At 42.0% G+C, this 17,841-nt stretch overlaps 1 protein-coding gene across 1 annotated transcript in view; it reads right to left on the minus strand.

Moving 5' to 3' along the window:
* Positions 1-17,841, minus strand: part of ctu2 (cytosolic thiouridylase subunit 2 homolog (S. pombe)) — a 70,043-nt gene that overhangs the window by 45,125 nt on the left and 7,077 nt on the right. The window contains exons 5-7 of the mRNA XM_061911000.1: positions 4,225-4,285; positions 4,042-4,151; positions 479-711 (exon numbers count right to left, since the gene is read on the minus strand). Coding sequence (XP_061766984.1) covers positions 479-711; positions 4,042-4,151; positions 4,225-4,285 — 404 coding nt within the window. The remainder of the gene's footprint in view (positions 1-478; positions 712-4,041; positions 4,152-4,224; positions 4,286-17,841) is intronic.

The raw sequence follows: 17,841 nt of genomic DNA on the forward strand, positions 1-17,841 counted from the left end.
TCAATGACAAAAATGACTTAAAAGAATGCAGTGTTTTAGAACTTTGACCCAAGCATGTACTTTTAACTACTGAACTTATTTTTCAAATTTAAACTAAAATTACAAATGATAAAAATACATTATAATTAGATAAACTTTGCTGCTACTGTACATGGCAGCATATCCCAAGTGCTATTCCATTGCATCATATTGTCCATGACTGACTTGTGTAATGGCACTGGTAGCTGCTTTTACTTGGTGATTACAATACTACTTTTTACAATTAGATTTTTTCAGTGGTGTGGAAATGTAAATGGTAAATGGGTTGTACTTGTATAGCGCTTTTCTACCCCCTTTTAAGGAGCCCAAAGCGCTTTGTCAGTATTTCCACATTCGCCCATTCACACATACATTCACACACTCAAGAACTATGTAAATAGTTCTTGAGTGAAGAATAGCAAAATAAATAATCTGGGATGTTACTGCATATACAACATACCTTAACAAGCTAATTAGATCTTCTCTGGCAGTCAGAGTCTTAGCAGAGTCCATCAGCTGACGTAAGGAGTGTGTTTTGGACTCCAGAACATACGGCTGTGATGTCCCAACCTCCTTGTCAGATGTTACATTGGTGCTGACATCATTACGGATGAAGTGATCCACAGCTGCTTTGTAAGCGCTAGCTGGTTGTGGTGAAGACGGACCCAAGACTGAACTGGTGATGTCAAGAACCTGAAAAGTGAGAAGATTATCCAATTATGCTAAACAAAAATACAGTGTATCCGGAAAGTATTCACATTATGTTACAGCCTTATTCCGAAATTGAATAAATTAATTTGTCCCAAAATTCTTAATCACATGTAGATAAATATTTACAGCATTCGCTCAATACATTGTTGATGCAGCTTTGGCAGCAATTACAGCCTCAAGTCCGTTTAAATACAATGCCACAAGCATGGCACACCTATCTTTGGGCAGGTTTTGCCCATTCCTCTTTGCAACACCTCTCAACCTCGTTTCGGTTGGATGAGATGTGTTGGTTTTAATCCAGGATTTCCCTGTACATTGTTGCATTCATTTTCCCTTTACCCTGATTACTTTCCATCGCTGAAAAACATCCCCACATCATGATGCTGCTACCATCATGCTTCACTGTAGGGATGGTCTTGGCCTGATGATGAGCTTTGCCAGGTTTCCTCCAAACATGATGCCTGTCATTCAGGCCAAAGAGTTCAATCTTTGCCTAATCAGACCAGAGAATTTTGTTTCTCATGGTCTGAAGAGTCTCTCAGGTGCTTCCGTCTGGCCACGATACTATACAGGCTTTGTTGGTGGATTGCTGCAGAGATGGTTGTCTTTCTGGAAGGTTCTCCTCTCTTCAGGAGGAATGCTGTACCTCTGACAGAGTTACCATCGGGTTCTTGGTCACCTCCCTGACTGGACTAAAATGATTTCAGCAATGTACAGACATTCCGGATAAAAAACAGTGATTCACATCCAACCTGATGGAGTTTGAAAGGTCCTACAAAGAGGAATGGGCAAAAGCCCGAAGATAGCTGTGCCAAGCTTGTAGCATCGTGTTCAAAAAGACTTGAGGATGTAATTGCTGCCAAATGTGCATCAACAACGATTTGAGCAAAGGCTGTGAATACATGTGATGAGTTAGCCTTTCTCAGTGGTTGAAGACACCGGATTTCATCGACTGATCTCTATATTAGAGCTCTGCTACATGCTACCGAGACAGAAATATTTATGGACATAGCCCTGCCTGAGCTCCACCAGGCAGTGTACTTTCAAATTCAAACTACAAACAGTAAAAGGATAGCTTACTGTACAATGTCTGCTTTTACTTTATTGATGACTGATAGGATGTTCATATCTTCCCATTTATATGAAAAATGTATCATGATTCACGCAAAGGGTTAACAAGGAAAAGTCTCCCTGCAGACACTGTCTTCGGTTGTGTGTTTGTCTCCATCTACGGGCATGAGTTGAATGTCACAGATGAAAGACTTGGAAAGTTATGGCTAAATCCTCCTAACATCCAGGTGAGAGGCATGATTTATAATGTAGAATAACTGACGATGATGCAGGAGCAGCAAGACATTGTTGCTGGCTCACAGAAAAGACAGCAGAGGGCTACTTTGCTGTGTGTTATCAATCTGCTGCTAAAGGATAGTCAGTCTGCCTTAGCGCTTATAATAACAACATTGCTAATATTTGGTCAATATTCAAGTCACGATATGTACCGTATATAGAGCTGAGTTCCCCAACCTTTTTTCCAACAGGGACCGTTTTAATGTATGCATTATTTTCACGGACCGGCTTTCTACATGTGGCAGATAAAAACAGCAACAAATTAGCCTTTGGCTGCAATCTGGCACATTAACATTTCATATGTCCATTAATTGTCGCATGTACTATACCAACTTAGTTGTAATTGAGTATTAACAAGCTTATTGGTCTGTTTAGTGGAAAAGGTGAAAGTTAAGTTGGAGGAAATGTTGTAGTTTATAAATGAATTATTGCTATTGTGCGGCCCGGTAGCTAATACATCACGGATCAGTGGTTGGGGACCACTGATATAAAGTGTTGGCAAGTTTTGGATGGTTATTTAAAGGGTTTCGTGGCAAAATAGTGAGCTCCCATTGACGACATTGTTAGCAGACTTTTTATTTATTTATGATTCTGAATGCATAAAAAAAGAAGAACAAACACACATGTTCATGTTTTATATGAGGATTGTGAATGATAGACAGCACATCTATCGCAAATTTTTGCATATTTCCAGTATGACTGATCCGACACTCAGGTAAGAGTGCAGAAGTGATACTCCAGTGACGTCAATCTACGGAAATTACCGGGGACGTTCAGATTGAAATATTCAAAATGGCTGCCTGAATTACAAACAGCCAAAATTATGCACAAAACAAACCTTAACCTACTACCCAAGGATGTACAACAATTCTTCTCAACAAAAGAGGAGAATACAACCGCAGAGAAAAATCTTGTTTAAAGCAGTTGTTTGCACATACAACACTTAAAGGGGAACTGCACTTTTTTTTTTTTTTTTTAGAATTTTGCCTATCGTTCACAATCATTACGGCAGACAACAATGCACGTCTTTTTTTAAGATTCTACAAGAAAAACTCTTGTAAAATGTGCCTAAAGAGAGTCACCATTGTAGCCTTCTAAAACAACTTCCAAACCCTCTTTCAATATTTTATATACACGCTGCAAATATATATATATATATATATATGTATATATATATATATATATATATATATATTCCCTGCTTAGGCTGCTGCCCCCGCGACCCGACCTCGGATTAGCATAAGAAGATGGATATATATATATATATATATAAACATTAAATAAGAGATGTAAAATCAATCAATCAATCAAGGTTGACTTATATAGCCCTAAATCACGAGTGTCTCAAAAAAAACTATACCTCAATACAAAAAAGTTATGTTCAAAGATGTGTTATTTGTTTTCCTAGCAATATAAAAAAAAAGACACCAGAATAGCTGACGACAACAAAGTAAGGCCGCTACTTTTTTCCTAGGCTTTGAATCCTGCGGCTTATAAAACAGTGCAGATAATTTATGGATTTGTCTCACCTGACGGCCGGTTAAAAAGTAAATACTTTTCTAAAAACAAAAAAACACACTGAATCGATGTGTTTATGTCCTTTTTGTGTTGAGCTATTGAAAAAAGAGCATCATGTTTTGTGGGTTCTTCCGAGGATGTCGTAGTCGTAATGATTTGTGCAGTCCTTTGAGACATTTGTGATTTGGGGCTATATAAATAAACATTGATTGATTGATTGATGTTTAACAACATTTATTAAAAGCAAACTAATTTTCCAGTTACAAATACGTAATAAAAGCATTAACGTTATCTGTCTAGGGTACACTTATTAACGACGACAAATTATATTTATCTGCGATAATCACGATCAATTTTGAGTTAACTATGAACATACATTAATCGCTACTAAATAGTTTAATCGTTTGACAGCCTTAGCAAATATATAATGCTGTAATAGTCTGCTACCTGTTCCAGAGGCAGGATGTGACAGGGGAATCCCGTGGCTTTAAACATATCCTCCATCTTTGCCACGGTTAGCAGTCTCTCCTCCATAGACTGACCCAAAGCACCACCCTCTGGGAACAAATAGAAACACAAACATGTTCAGTCTCATCTTTGCACGCTGGTACAAGTTAGATTTAGTAGTACCATCAACATAGATGATGCCAGGCAAGAATCTCAACCTTTTGTGAGCACTCTGACTCAAACCCTGGAAAAAAAGTGAGGGAGAAATATCATAAATAAGACAAAAATGATCAGTTAAAAAAATAATTAACTGTCTTTTTCTAAAACAAAATAAATGTTTAGAAAAAGTGATTAGTGTTCTTTAAAATGTCATCCATATGCTAAAATGCATTGCCCCAACATTTAAAGTTAAATTTAAAGTACCAATGATTGTCACACACATACTAGATGTGGCGAAATTTTTCTCTGCATTTGACCCATCACCCTTGATCACCCCCTACGGGGGTGAGGGGAGCAGTGGGCAGCAGCGGTGCCGCGCCCGGAAATCATTTATGGTGATTCAACCCCCAATTCCAACCCTTAATGCTGAGTGCCAAGCAGTAATGGGTCCCATTTTTATAGTCTTTGGTATGACTCGGCCGGGATATAAACTCACAACCTACCGATCTCAGGGCGGACACTCTAACCACTAGGCCACTTAGTAGGTCTAACAAGGGTTTAAGAAGTATGCAGGGTTTCTCCTACACTGCCAAGATATTTGTGGCGGTGGGGGAGTGGTCACAATTACAGTATAATTTGCATAATTCGCAATGATGATTTGATTGTCTTCAAAAAGGCTAAAAAATGTGTGCGTACATTTAAAACAAATTTGTTTTTTATTAATTTAGTATTAAGATATCTTTGATCATTTGCCATATTTTCAATTGCTTTTTGAAAAAGGTACTTTTTATTTAGATTTTTTCAAGCGTTTACAGACTTTTAATGACATTTTCAAATTAAAAACGAGCAACAAATCTAGCATCTTCTTCTGGTATTATTATTATAGATTGTACTTGTGTTTAAAAACTCTACTTCTGTCCTTCGATGTCCAAGACTAAAGAAGTTGAAGTGAGCATGACGTCGGACTTCGCACTGTTGCTCTAGTTGGACTTTCTCTTTTTAAAAGCCGCTAGAGTCCTCTTATTACAAACCCCGTTTCCATATGAGTTGGGAAATTGTGTTAGATGTAAATATAAACGAAATACAATGATTTGCAAATCCTTTTCAACCCATATTCAATTGAATGCACTACAAAGACAAGAAATTTGATGTTCAAACTCATAAACTTTTTTTTACCGGAGATCAGCGGAACTTCTGTCGTGCTGCTGCTGCCGTGACTAATTCCCTCAGAGACAGGCGTCAAGACACCCGTGGACACACCCCCCGACTATCAGGTACTATATAATCTCACTAAAACACTAGCAACACAATAGAAAGATAAGGGATTTCCCAGAATTATCCTAGTAAATGTGTCTAAAAACATCTGAATCGCTCACAATGCAATCGCCTTTTTTTTTTAACTTTATTTATTTATTTATTTTCTAGTCCTTCACTATCAATATTCTCAGCCACAAATCTTTCATCCTTGCTCAAATTAATGGGGAAATTGTCGTTTTCTCGGTGCGAATAGCTCTTTTTGTTGGAGGCTCCCATTACAAACAATGTGAGGATGTGAGGAGCCCTCACACGGGTGACGTCATCGTCTGCGACTTGCGGTAAAGGCAAGGCTTTTTTTATTAGCGACCAAAAGTTGCGAACTTTATTGTCAATGTTCTCTACTAAATCCTTTCAGCAAAAATATGGCAATATCGCGTATGACACATAGAATGGACCTGCTATCCCCGTTTAAATAAGAAAATCTCATTTCAGTAGGCCTTTAACACCACCCAATAAACCTTTGGGAACTAAGGAGACACATTTTTTAAGCTTTGCAGGTGGAATTCTCTCCCATTATTGTTTTATGTACAGCTTAAGTTGTTCAACAGTCCGTTGTGGTATTTTAGGCTTCATAATGCGCCACACATTTTCAATGGGAGACAGGTCTGGACTACAGGCAAGCCAGTCTAGTACCCGCACTCTTTTATTATGAAGCCACGCTGTTGTAACAAGTGACTTCGTATTGTCTTGCTGAAATAAGCAAGGTCATCCATGATAACATTGCTTGGATGGCAACATATGTAGCTTCAAAACCTGTATGCACCTATCAGCAATAATGCTGCCTTCACAGATGTGTAAGTTACCAATGCCTTGGGCACTAATACACCCCCATACCATCACAGATGCTGGCTTTTCAACTTTGCACCTACAACCGTCCTGATGGTTCTTTTCCTCTTTGGTCCGGAGAACACGACGTTCACCGTTTCCAAAAAACAATTTGAAATGTGGACTCGTCAGACCACAAAACACTTTTCCACTTTGCATCAGTCCATCTTAGCTGAGCTCGGGCCCAGCGAGGCCGGCGGCGTTTCTGGGTGTCGTTGATAAATGGCTTTGGCTTTGCATAGTAGTTTTAACTTGCACTTACGGATGTAGCGACAAACTGTAGTTACTGACAGTGGTTTTATGAAGTGTTCCTGATATCCTTTACACACTGATGTCGCTTTTTGATGCAGTACCGCCTGAGGGGACGAAGGTCCGTTATATCATCGCTTCCGTTTAGTGATTTCTCCAGATTCTCTGAACCTTTTGATGGTATTACGGACCGTAGATGGTGAAATTCCAAAATTTCTTGCAATAGCCCGTTGATACATGTTGTTCTTAAATTGTTTGACAATTTGCTCACGCATTTGTTCACAAAGTGGTGACCGTTTCCCAATCCTTGTTTGTGAATGACTGAACATTTCACGGAAACTGCTTTTATACCCAATGAGGGAACCCACCTGTTCCCAATTAGCCTGCACACCTGTGGGATGTTCCAAATAAGTGTTTGATGAGAATTCCTCAACTTTATCAGTATTTATTGCCACCTTTCCCAACTTCTTTGTCACGTGTTGCTGGCATCAAATTCTAAAGTTAATGATTATTTGCAAAAAAAAGTGCTTACCAGTTTGAACTTCAAGTATGTTGTCTTTGAAGTATATTCAACTGAATATGGGTTGAAAATGTATTCCATTTATATTTACATCTAACAAAATTTCCCAACTCATATGGAAACGGGGTTTGTATTTCCACGTTTTGTAGATAGCTGTTCACGCATGTATATCTGCAATATATAAAAACAATCACATCTACTTTGTGATTTTTATGCTGACAAATCTCCAGACAATGACGTGAGTTTTGTTCACATTTGGTATCAGTAGCGCGTTTTTCGGTCTTTTTTCAGTGGTCACGTTTTCTCAATAGTGCGCAAATAATAGATGTACATCAATTCATACAGTAATGACCAGCTAATGATAATGTTTTATGTTCGTATGGTTTGTATTTGTTGTTAGTTTTTCACATTTTTACTAACACACTGTCCATGCCGGAGAGTTGATTGGCGGAGAATGAGGAAGTGGTGTGTTTTCATGGGAGGTAAAACCTGTTACAATTGTGACGTTATTTGTTATCAAAAGAATGGAAATAAAAGTAACAAAATAGCGTCAGGCTTTGTGTGATTTCTTCTGGGGCCTACAATATTTTATATTACTTTAATTTGTTTTCAAGTCAAAAAAACCAACAAAAAAACCTTACTTTAAAGGTGTGGCGGAACAAAAATGGTGTGGGAACGTGCCACATTCAGTTATATTCAGGGGAAACCCTGAGTATGTTCCAGTAACATGTAATTTTGTAGGGCATAATACAAACTGGACTCTCATTATTACGTTAGATTCACTATGGACTGGACTCTCACAATATTATGCTAGATTCACTCGTCCCCACATCTGCGGCACCCTCCAAGATTTCTCATTGACCCATTGGGTTGAGTTTTTCCTTGCCCTGATGTGGGATATGAGCCCAGGATGTCATGGCTTGTGCAGCCCTTTGAGATACTCGTGATTTGGGGCTATATAAGTAAACATTGATTGATTGATTTATTTAACTTATATATAGTATACTGTATATAGTTTCATAATTTTCATTATTAGTTAGCTCTTTGTTAAATGTTATTCTATGACTTATACTTTATTTTTATATCAAGTTTCCTTTGGAAATGAAAGCCTTATTTACATACTGTTTGTTTAAAAGGGGCCATAAGATATTTTTTGTAAAATTAAAATATTTCCTTGTGGTTTGGATAACTTGCAATGGTGGTTCTTTGTTCAAAATTTGGCATAGATTATGTTTTACAGACCATCTTTAAGCCGCTTTCTGACCGTCTATTCAGGATGCGCCATTTTGTGGGCTTTATTTATGTGCGTCCACTTTGACAGTGTGTCAAAGTGTCATATTGTAGTTTTTATTACTGTCTTACCAAGTCTACTGACAGACATAAGTTTGAATTGGGTTGTACAGCATACTGATACTAATTAAGTACCGCAGTACTAATGAATCATAAACGGTACTGTACTTCCTCTAAAAAAATACCGGTTCCCTTTTTGTTCCCCCAACAGAAGAGCATGTTCGGCAACGCAAATGCACAGAGTAATTAAAAGCAGACTGTGTGCAGACAGAAACGGAAGAATGGACGCATTTTGGCTTAAAAACTAACCATAAAGGTGAAGCTAACACTGAAACACCGCTAAGCAAGAGGTGCTTTAAAACACGGCTAGCTACCTAGCGACTAACGTCCACCCGTGGTTGGCAGTGTTTTAGTTACTTCTAAAACACTAATCCTCGCCTCTGCGGCGACAAAGTACGTTTCTTGCAAGTTTCATCCCTGCAAGACAAGGAATAGCTAAACATGCTTCACTACACACCGTAGGAGGATACAATAGCTCACTGCTAACAAGCTGGTGTTCCTCAATGTAAACAAATGCCAGGGGTGGATCTACATCTGACATCCACTGTAATGATACCAAGTGCAAGAGCGGATCTAGTCGATACTACTAAGGTTACATTGATATTTTTATCACCACAAAGTCTTTTTTTCCTTTAAAAAAATGTATGTTTAATAACTTAAAATAAACATCTATGGACACGAGGACTTTGAATAAGACCAATGTATGTTGGTATCAGATCCATACCCACATTTGTGGCATCATCCAAAATTTATGTAAAGCATCCAAACCACAGAAGATTACCGTATTTTCGGATTATTAATCGTTCCGGAGTATAAATCGCACCTGCCCAAAATGCATAATATAAAAGGAAAAAAAACATATAAGTCGCACCGGAGTATAAGTCACATTTTTTGGAGAAATGTATTTGATAAAACCTAACACCAAGAATAGACATTTGAAAGGCAATTTAAAATAAATAAAGAATAGCGAACAACAGGTTGAATAAGTTTACATTATATGATGCATTAATGACCAACTGAGAACCTGTCTGGTATGTTAACGTAACATATTATGGTAAGAGTAATTCAAATAACTATAACATATAGAAAATGCTATAAGTTTACCAAACAATCTGTCACTCCTAATCGCTCAATCCGATGAAATCTTATACGTCTAGTCTCTTACGTGAATGAACTAAATAATATTATTTGATATTTCACGGTAGTGTGTTAATAATTTCACACATAAGTCGCTCCTGAGTATAAGTCGCACCACCGGCCAAACTATGAAAAAAAACTGCGACTTATAGTCTGAAAAATACGGTCAGTGTTTATTACACTTTAAAAAAAGTGTAGACAGAAAATTTTAAAAAAGGAAATAACCAGATTTTAACAGTAAATGAACAACAAGATTCATAATACATTTCCTACCGCTTGTCCCTCATAATTATGACAAAATAATAGAATGACAAACAACACTATACGTTACTGAACACGTCAGCAGTCAAATAAGGAGCTTACTTACTAAAAAAAGACAAATTGTCTAGTGTGTTTAATATTTTATCCATCCATCCATCCATCATCTTCCGCTTATCCGAGGTCGGGTCGCGGGGGCAGCAGCCTAAGCAGGGAAGCCCAGACTTCCCTATCTCCAGTCACTTCGTCTAGCTCTTCCCGGGGGATCCCGAGGCGTTCCCAGGCCAGCCGGGAGACACAGTCTTCCCAACGTGTCCTGGGTCTTCCCCGTGGCCTCCTACCAGCTGGACGTGCCCTAAACACCTCCCTAGGGAGGCGTTCGGGTGGCATCCTGACCAGATGCCCGAACCACCTCATCTGGCTCCTCTCGATGTGAAGGAGCAGCGGCTTTACTTTGAGTTCCTCCCGGATGGCAGAGCTTCTCACCCTATCTCTAAGGGAGAGCCCCGCCACCCGGCGGAGGAAACTCATTTCGGTCGCTTGTACCCGTGATCTTATCCTTTCGGTCATGACCCAAAGCTCATGACCATAGGTGAGGATGGGAACGTAGATCGACCGGTAAATTGAGAGCTTTGCCTTCCGGCTCAGCTCCTTCTTCACCACAACGGATCGATACAACGTCCGCATTACTGAAGACGCCGCACCGATCCGCCTGTCGATCTCACGATCCACTCTTCCCCCACTCGTGAACAAGACTCCTAGGTACTTGAACTCCTCCACTTGGGGCAGGGTCTCCTCCCCAACCCGGAGATGGCACTCCACCCTTTTCCGGGCGAGAACCATGGACTCGGACTTGGAGGTGCTGATTCTCATTCCGGTCGCTTCACACTCGGCTGCGAACCGATCCAGTGAGAGCTGAAGATCCCGGTCAGATGAAGCCATCAGGACTACATCATCTGCAAAAAGCAGAGACCTAATCCCGTGGCCACCAAACCGGATCCCCTCAACGCCTTGGCTGCGCCTAGAAATTCTGTCCATAAAAGTTATGAACAGAATCGGTGACAAAGGACAGCCTTGGCGGAGTCCAACCCTCACTGGAAACGTGTCCGACTTACTGCCAGCAATGCGGACCAAGCTCTGACACTGATCGTACAGGGAGCGGACTGCCACAATAAGACAGTCCGGTACCCCATACTCTCTGAGCACTCCCCACAGGACTCCCCGAGGGACACGGTCGAATGCCTTCTCCAAGTCCACAAAGCACATGTAGACTGGTTGGGCAAACTCCCATGCACCCTCAAGAACCCTGCCGAGAGTATAGAGCTGGTCCACAGTTCCACGACCAGGACGAAAACCACACTGTTCCTCCTGAATCCGAGGTTCGACTATCCGGCGAAGCCTCCTCTCCAGTACACCTGAATAAACCTTACCGGGAAGGCTGAGGAGTGTGATCCCACGATAGTTGGAACACACCCTCCGGTCCCCCTTCTTAAAGAGAGGGACCACCACGCCGGTCTGCCAATCCAGAGGTACCACCCCCGATGTCCACGCGATGCTGCAGAGTCTTGTCAACCAAGACAGCCCCACAGCATCCAGAGCCTTAAGGAACTCCGGGCGGATCTCATCCACCCCCGGGGCCTTGCCGCCAAGGAGCTTTTTAACTACCTCAGCGACCTCAGCCCCAGAAATAGGAGAGTCCACTGCAGCTTCCCCAGGCACCGCTTCCTCAAAGGAAGACGTGTTGGTGGGATTGAGGAGGTCTTCGAAGTATTCCCTCCACCGATCCACAACATCCACAGTCGAAGTCAGCAGAACACCATCCGCACCATACACGGTGTTGATAGTGCACTGCTTCCCCTTCCTGAGGCGGCGTATGGTGGTCCAGAATCGCTTCGAAGCCGTCCGGAAGTCGTTTTCCATGGCTTCCCCGAACTCTTCCCATGTCCGAGTTTTTGCCTCCGCGACCGCTAAAGCTGCACACCGCTTGGCCCGTCGGTACCCGTCCACTGCCTCCGGAGTCCTATGAGCCAAAAGAACCCGATAGGACTCCTTCTTCAGCTTGACGGCATCCCTCACTGCTGGTGTCCACCAACGGGTTCTGGGATTACCGCCACGACAGGCACCAACAACCTTGCGGCCACAGCTCCAATCAGCCGCCTCGACAATAGAGGTTCGGAACATGGTCCACTCGGACTCAATGTCCCGCACCTCCCTCGTGACATGTTCAAAGTTCTCCCGGAGGTGTGAATTGAAACTCTCTCTGACAGGAGCCTCTGCCAGACGTTCCCAGCAGACCCTCACAATGCGTTTGGGCCTGCCAGGTCTGTCCGGCATCCTCCATCACCATCGCAGCCAACTCACCACCAGGTGGTGATCGGTAGAAAGCTCCGCCCCTCTCTTCACCCGAGTGTCCAAAACATAAGGCCGCAAATCCGATGACACAACTACAAAGTCGATCATTGAACTGCGGCCTAGGGTGTCCTGGTGCCAAGTGCACATATGGACACCCTTATGTTTGAACATGGTGTTTGTTATGGACAATCCGTGACGAGCACAAAAGTCCAATAACAAAACACCACTCGGGTTTAGATCCGGGCGACCATTCTTCCCAATCACGCCTCTCCAGGTTTCACTGTCGTTGCCAACATGAGCGTTGAAGTCCCCCAGTAGGACAAGGGAATCACCTGGGGGAGCACTTTCCAGTACTCCCTCGAGTGTGCCCAAAAAGGGTGGGTATTCTGAACTGCTGTTTGGTGCGTAAGCACAAACAGTCAGGACCCGTCCCCCCACCCGAAGGCGAAGGGAAGCTACCCTCTCGTCCACTGGGTTGAACTCAAACGTGCAGGCTTTGAGCCAGGGGGCAATGAGAATTGCCACCCCAGCCCGTCGCCTCTCACTGCCGGCAACGCCAGAGTGGAAGAGGGTCCAGTCCCTCTCGAGAGAACTGGTTCCAGAGCCCTTGCTGTGCGTCGAGGTGAGTCCGACTATATCCAGCCGGAACTTCTCTACCTCGCGGACTAGCTCAGGCTCCTTCCCCCCCAGTGAGGTGACGTTCCATGTCCCAAGAGCTAGCTTCTGTAGCCGAGGATCGGACCGCCAAGTGCCCTGCCTTCGGCTGCCGCCCAGCTCACAATGCACCCGACCTCTATGGCCCCTCCTATGAGTGGTGAGCCCATTGGAGGGATGACCCACGTTGCCGCTTCGGGCTGTGCCCGGCCGGGCCCCATGGGGACAGGCCCGGCCACCAGGCGCTCGCCATCGTGCCCCAACTCCGGGCCTGGCTCCAGAGCGGGGCCCCGGTGACCCGCGTCCGGGCGAGGGAAATCTGAGTTCATTTTGTTGTAATTCCATAGAAGTCTTTGAGCTGCTCTTTGTCTGATCACTCACCTAGGACCTGTTTGTCTTGGGAGACCCTACCAGGGGGACATGAAAGCCCCCAGACAACATAGCTCCTAGGATCATTGGGACACGCAAACTCCTCTACCACGGTAAGGTAGCAGCTCAGAGAGGAGTTAATATTTTATGTAAGGCCAAAATTGTTCTTCAATTGCAATAAGAAATGTATGTTCAATGTACTGTAAGATTTTTTGTTCAAATAAAGCCAATAATGCCATTTATTGTGGTCCCCTTTATTTAGAAAAGTATCAAAAAGTCTCAATACTTAAATACATTTTGGTACTGGTACCAAAATATTGGTATTGGGACAAATGTGTTTAAAGCACGGAATAGTCTAGTGCCTCAAGCATATGGCAGAGAACACAAGGACCATCCTGTAACAAGCTTGCACACAAAAACCTGTTGTACACTTTTTTTCGGAGCAAAGACGAGATGTATTAACACTCACGTTGACGTGGAAATGTGCAATGCCTCCATAGCTGCCGTCCGTACATTTCTATATGATGTGGATACTTAAGCGACATACAAAGGTGATGCTGAGTAACAGGTCACATAAAAAATGTACCAACTTTTAATCTTCAGGTTGATTGATGTGCACATCAAAGACATATGAACGATTAACAACCTACCCTGCCTCCCAATGCATTTAACGCTTCATACTCATATTAATATTTGTGAGGACGTTTATTAATGTACAGTACGGAGACAATCAATTTGCCACCTATTGCTGTCACAATGTGTTTTGAGACTCCAGCGCCAGCCTGGCCAGTCAAGCAGACAGCAGCTGCTGTGGCGGAACCCCAGACTGGGTGCTGGTGGAGGGCCGGGGCCGACTGTTTTACGTACGGCTACTACCGCAAGAAGTTCTCCTGTTTTGTTATAATAAATGTAATAAACAAACGACAGTCAAAGTCTTTCGTATCGTTTTGATAGCGGTGGCATGTTTAAACTTAAAAGATTGCATCAAACCACATTACATAATTTTCACATGAAACTAATCTCCAGGTGTGGCAGGCTATTGCATGAACACATTTTGTTGTTAGTTACACAATATAATTTGTGAAGGAGGAAGGGGACACCCGCCTAGGTAGTTGCAGGAACTACCTCGTTTTACTCCTGGTACCCAACCATTTCTTGTTTTATTTCAGGCTGTCTGGGGTTTTCGCAGCACACAGCATTTCAGTATTTCAACCCCCTGTCGTTAGCTTCAAGCACGAGAAAGAAGCACCTCCTACTGACTTGTGATTGGAGAGGGCTTGCAGTTCTCAGTCACATGACTACTTTCAATATGATTTGCTCGCTTATAAGGAAGGGGCCTTGCCTGGGTGTGGTCTGGGTGTGTTAAGCAACCTCCTGCGGCCAATTGCAAGTTGATTGGGATGTAATAAAGAAATGTGCTTTATTTGTGCGTGCGAACACTTGAAGACATCCAAATTTTCGCTTGCTAATGCTGTTCTCTCGATTCAAACGTACATCTATTTTTGGGCAGAAATCCACGCAACTCTGGTTCTGTAAGGCCCGAGAACTGGCCGACTACGTCACCACAGACCATCCAGGTTGCAACTGATTCTTTAATTCAGATATACAAGAAAATGTCACAGAAGAGCCTCATTTTAGCAGTCATTCAATCAAGATGCCCAGATGATGTAGGCAGGGCTATTCAACTAAATTGTTCTAGGGGGTCACAGGTCTAGAAACCAAAGGATTGGGGGCCGGCTTTCTCCCTTCAATTATAATTTCAGAGCTACATGTCCTTGGGAGTTAACAGTTGTTATTAGTATTTGCCAGAGTTACACATTTCAAAAAAGAATATAGGACTCTTGTGTCAAAAAAATTTTTATGTAAAATACGTGTGTCCACTGCAGTGAACGCTGGCATTTAGGGGGTTGACATGTCAATGCAAGGATCTGCCACTGTGATGGTTCAAGTTCCTCGGTACGACAGGAGCATTTCAGTGATTTTATTTTATATAATTTGCTGCGAAAATGTGAAAGTCCTTCACAAGTGTTGGACTGAACTGAAACCAAACTCAATCTTTTGCAATTCTCTGGCCACTGGCCTGACAGTTAAATAGCTCTGTTGAGTGCATATATAGATGTGGAAGCCATACACACTGCTAAGCCTGATTTTAAGTTGTCTTGGGACATATACAGAAGTTGGAATCAGTCTGCCCGGCCGTACAGTAGCCAAGTGGTCACCACACAGTCAGGAGATCGGGGCAATCTGGGTTTGAGTATCTGTTTGGAAATCACTGTGTGGAGTTTAAATGTTGCAACGTACTCCACATTCGTGCGTGGGTTTTCTTCGAGTAGTCCGGCTTCCTCCCACATTCCAAATATATACATGTCAGGTAAATTGAAGACTCTAAATTAAATGTGACTGTGAACGGTTATTTGTCTACACCAGGTCTGGTGGCACGCAGGCCACATCCAGCCCGCCAAAGCTTTTCATTTGGTCCACTGAACATCACGTCAATAGGCTTGATGAAACCTTTTAAATTAGAGTTGATCATGTATGCAGTACTCCCACCACCATGCAGGGGGCCACAGCGAGGCATATATATAACAATGAAGCAGCAATGGGGTGAGTAGAAGAAGACTATTCATTCAATCCTGAAAAAAAATCTAAATCACGAAACGTGGTCAAACATTTCTAAGTAGATATTGTGCATAAAGATATTTTGTTTATTTTGTATTGAAATTGCTGACTTCGTAAAGTCTTTTGTATTTGTGGTCATGTTGGTATTTGAGGACTCTGCCAAGTTTGATACATGTAGCATAACATTTGACCACGCTACACCTTAGGTCACTCCCTTGTGTGCAATGTTTGGTGTGTGAATGTTGTGTAATTTTTCTATGTGTAAATATTTGTAGTTTATTGTGTGACTATGTTAACACTTAACATTCTATTTTATTTATCTAAAATACACAATGGACACTATGTAAAATACACCATGTACGTTGTACTTTTGTAATGTTTATTCTGTTTGTATTTTTAGTCTTACAAATCTAAGTGAAGGAAGAAGTGTAAAGAAAAAAAAAACTGAGAAAGGAAAATAACTCAAAAGAAGGAACATCAATCCCCAAAACATCTGGAGCTTCTCTGTGTGCAGCTTTTAAGAAGCTGCACACAGAGAAAATTATTAGCGAGGGCAGAATAATTAATCTATTGATGGTGCAGTGTGAAAGCCGATGTGTTTACTTTGCAATCAATTAAACACAGTCTCAAAGAAATATAACCTGTGGAGGCACTTTCTGATGAAACATTCACATTGCGATGTCCGTCCCCTGAACCTTTGGGCTCTTGAAATGGCGGCACTCTTCATTTTGTAGTTTTGTAGCAAATCCCTATTCAATCAGTATTTTTTAAAAATGTCACTGCTGTTTGCACTCCCTGTCCATTGGCATTTTTTCATATATTCTAATGGACTTCTCATGTGACATAGAATCATAACTGAAAAGTGTTCACTAGACTACAAAAATGTTATGAGCTGTGATGAAATCTCGTGTCACTAGATTATGCAAGACTAAAATGTGACAATATTTCTCTTTTAAAAGGTTACACATGTAAGAACGTGGCCAAAAACGGTACTGCAATCACGGTCCGAATTCTATAGTCCCCTTCCACTCTCTATGACTGAGGTTGCCAGACACGCAGCCGAATCCGAATCCTACTCCAAGGAACTTCAAATGGCAATCGACAAGTTCTACGCTGAATATTTCTCTTGTTTATGCTTCTTGCAAGATGGTTTACTAAGTCATTACACATTTTACTGATGATTTGTGAGCGTGAAATACAACTTGTGTGAGTAGGAAACCTCTATTGGCTGTCTTTTTTTACACATGACTTTTGCGACACTTCTGCCGTGTAAGATTTTGAGCAAGCGCATTCAGATTCATGAACCTGTAATATGTGTGCGCATTCAGAAGAGCGTGTGTGTAATACAATCTGTGTGCGTGTATCTATGGTGTGCCTACATCTAGACACCACACAATTTATACCAGAGACAACGTACAGCTGAGGTGCGTGAAATAGAGATGCCAAGACCTGCCTTACGTTGTCTCTGATTGGATTAAGTTGCAGTGCTTCCGTGGTTGGGTAAATGTAGTCACAGTGGATTGATGGCTTCGTCTGGAATTGGTTATTTCAAACAATCAATCAGTTACTCAAACCACAGCGAGCTGCGAAAACCACAATTTATTAGTTTTGAAAAAAATTGAGTAGTGAATGGGGAAAATAAGAAGTAGAAATGTCAAGTGTGGCGTGTTGCTTGAGAAAGCGTTAAATTGTGTGACTGTCACGCGCTGACTTCAAGCAGAATAACATTAACAGTGGCTGCAAGGCGCCGACTAGTGGTGAGTATAAGGAAAGGCAAGGGGGAGTTACAGACAGACAATTAAAGTATTACAGGCCGACGAATCTGGATGTGCTTGTTCAAATCTTACATGGCAGAAGTGTCGCAAAAGTCAACGGACAACAGAAAAAATGTATGCGGCTCTAGAACACACGTACGCGGATCTAAATACACAAACAGGTTGATATACAGACACACAAAATAGTACACACACACGCAAATTGGATTAAAGACG

Source organism: Nerophis ophidion, linkage group LG09 (genome assembly GCF_033978795.1).
Source record: "Nerophis ophidion isolate RoL-2023_Sa linkage group LG09, RoL_Noph_v1.0, whole genome shotgun sequence".
NCBI lineage: Eukaryota > Metazoa > Chordata > Actinopteri > Syngnathiformes > Syngnathidae > Nerophis > Nerophis ophidion.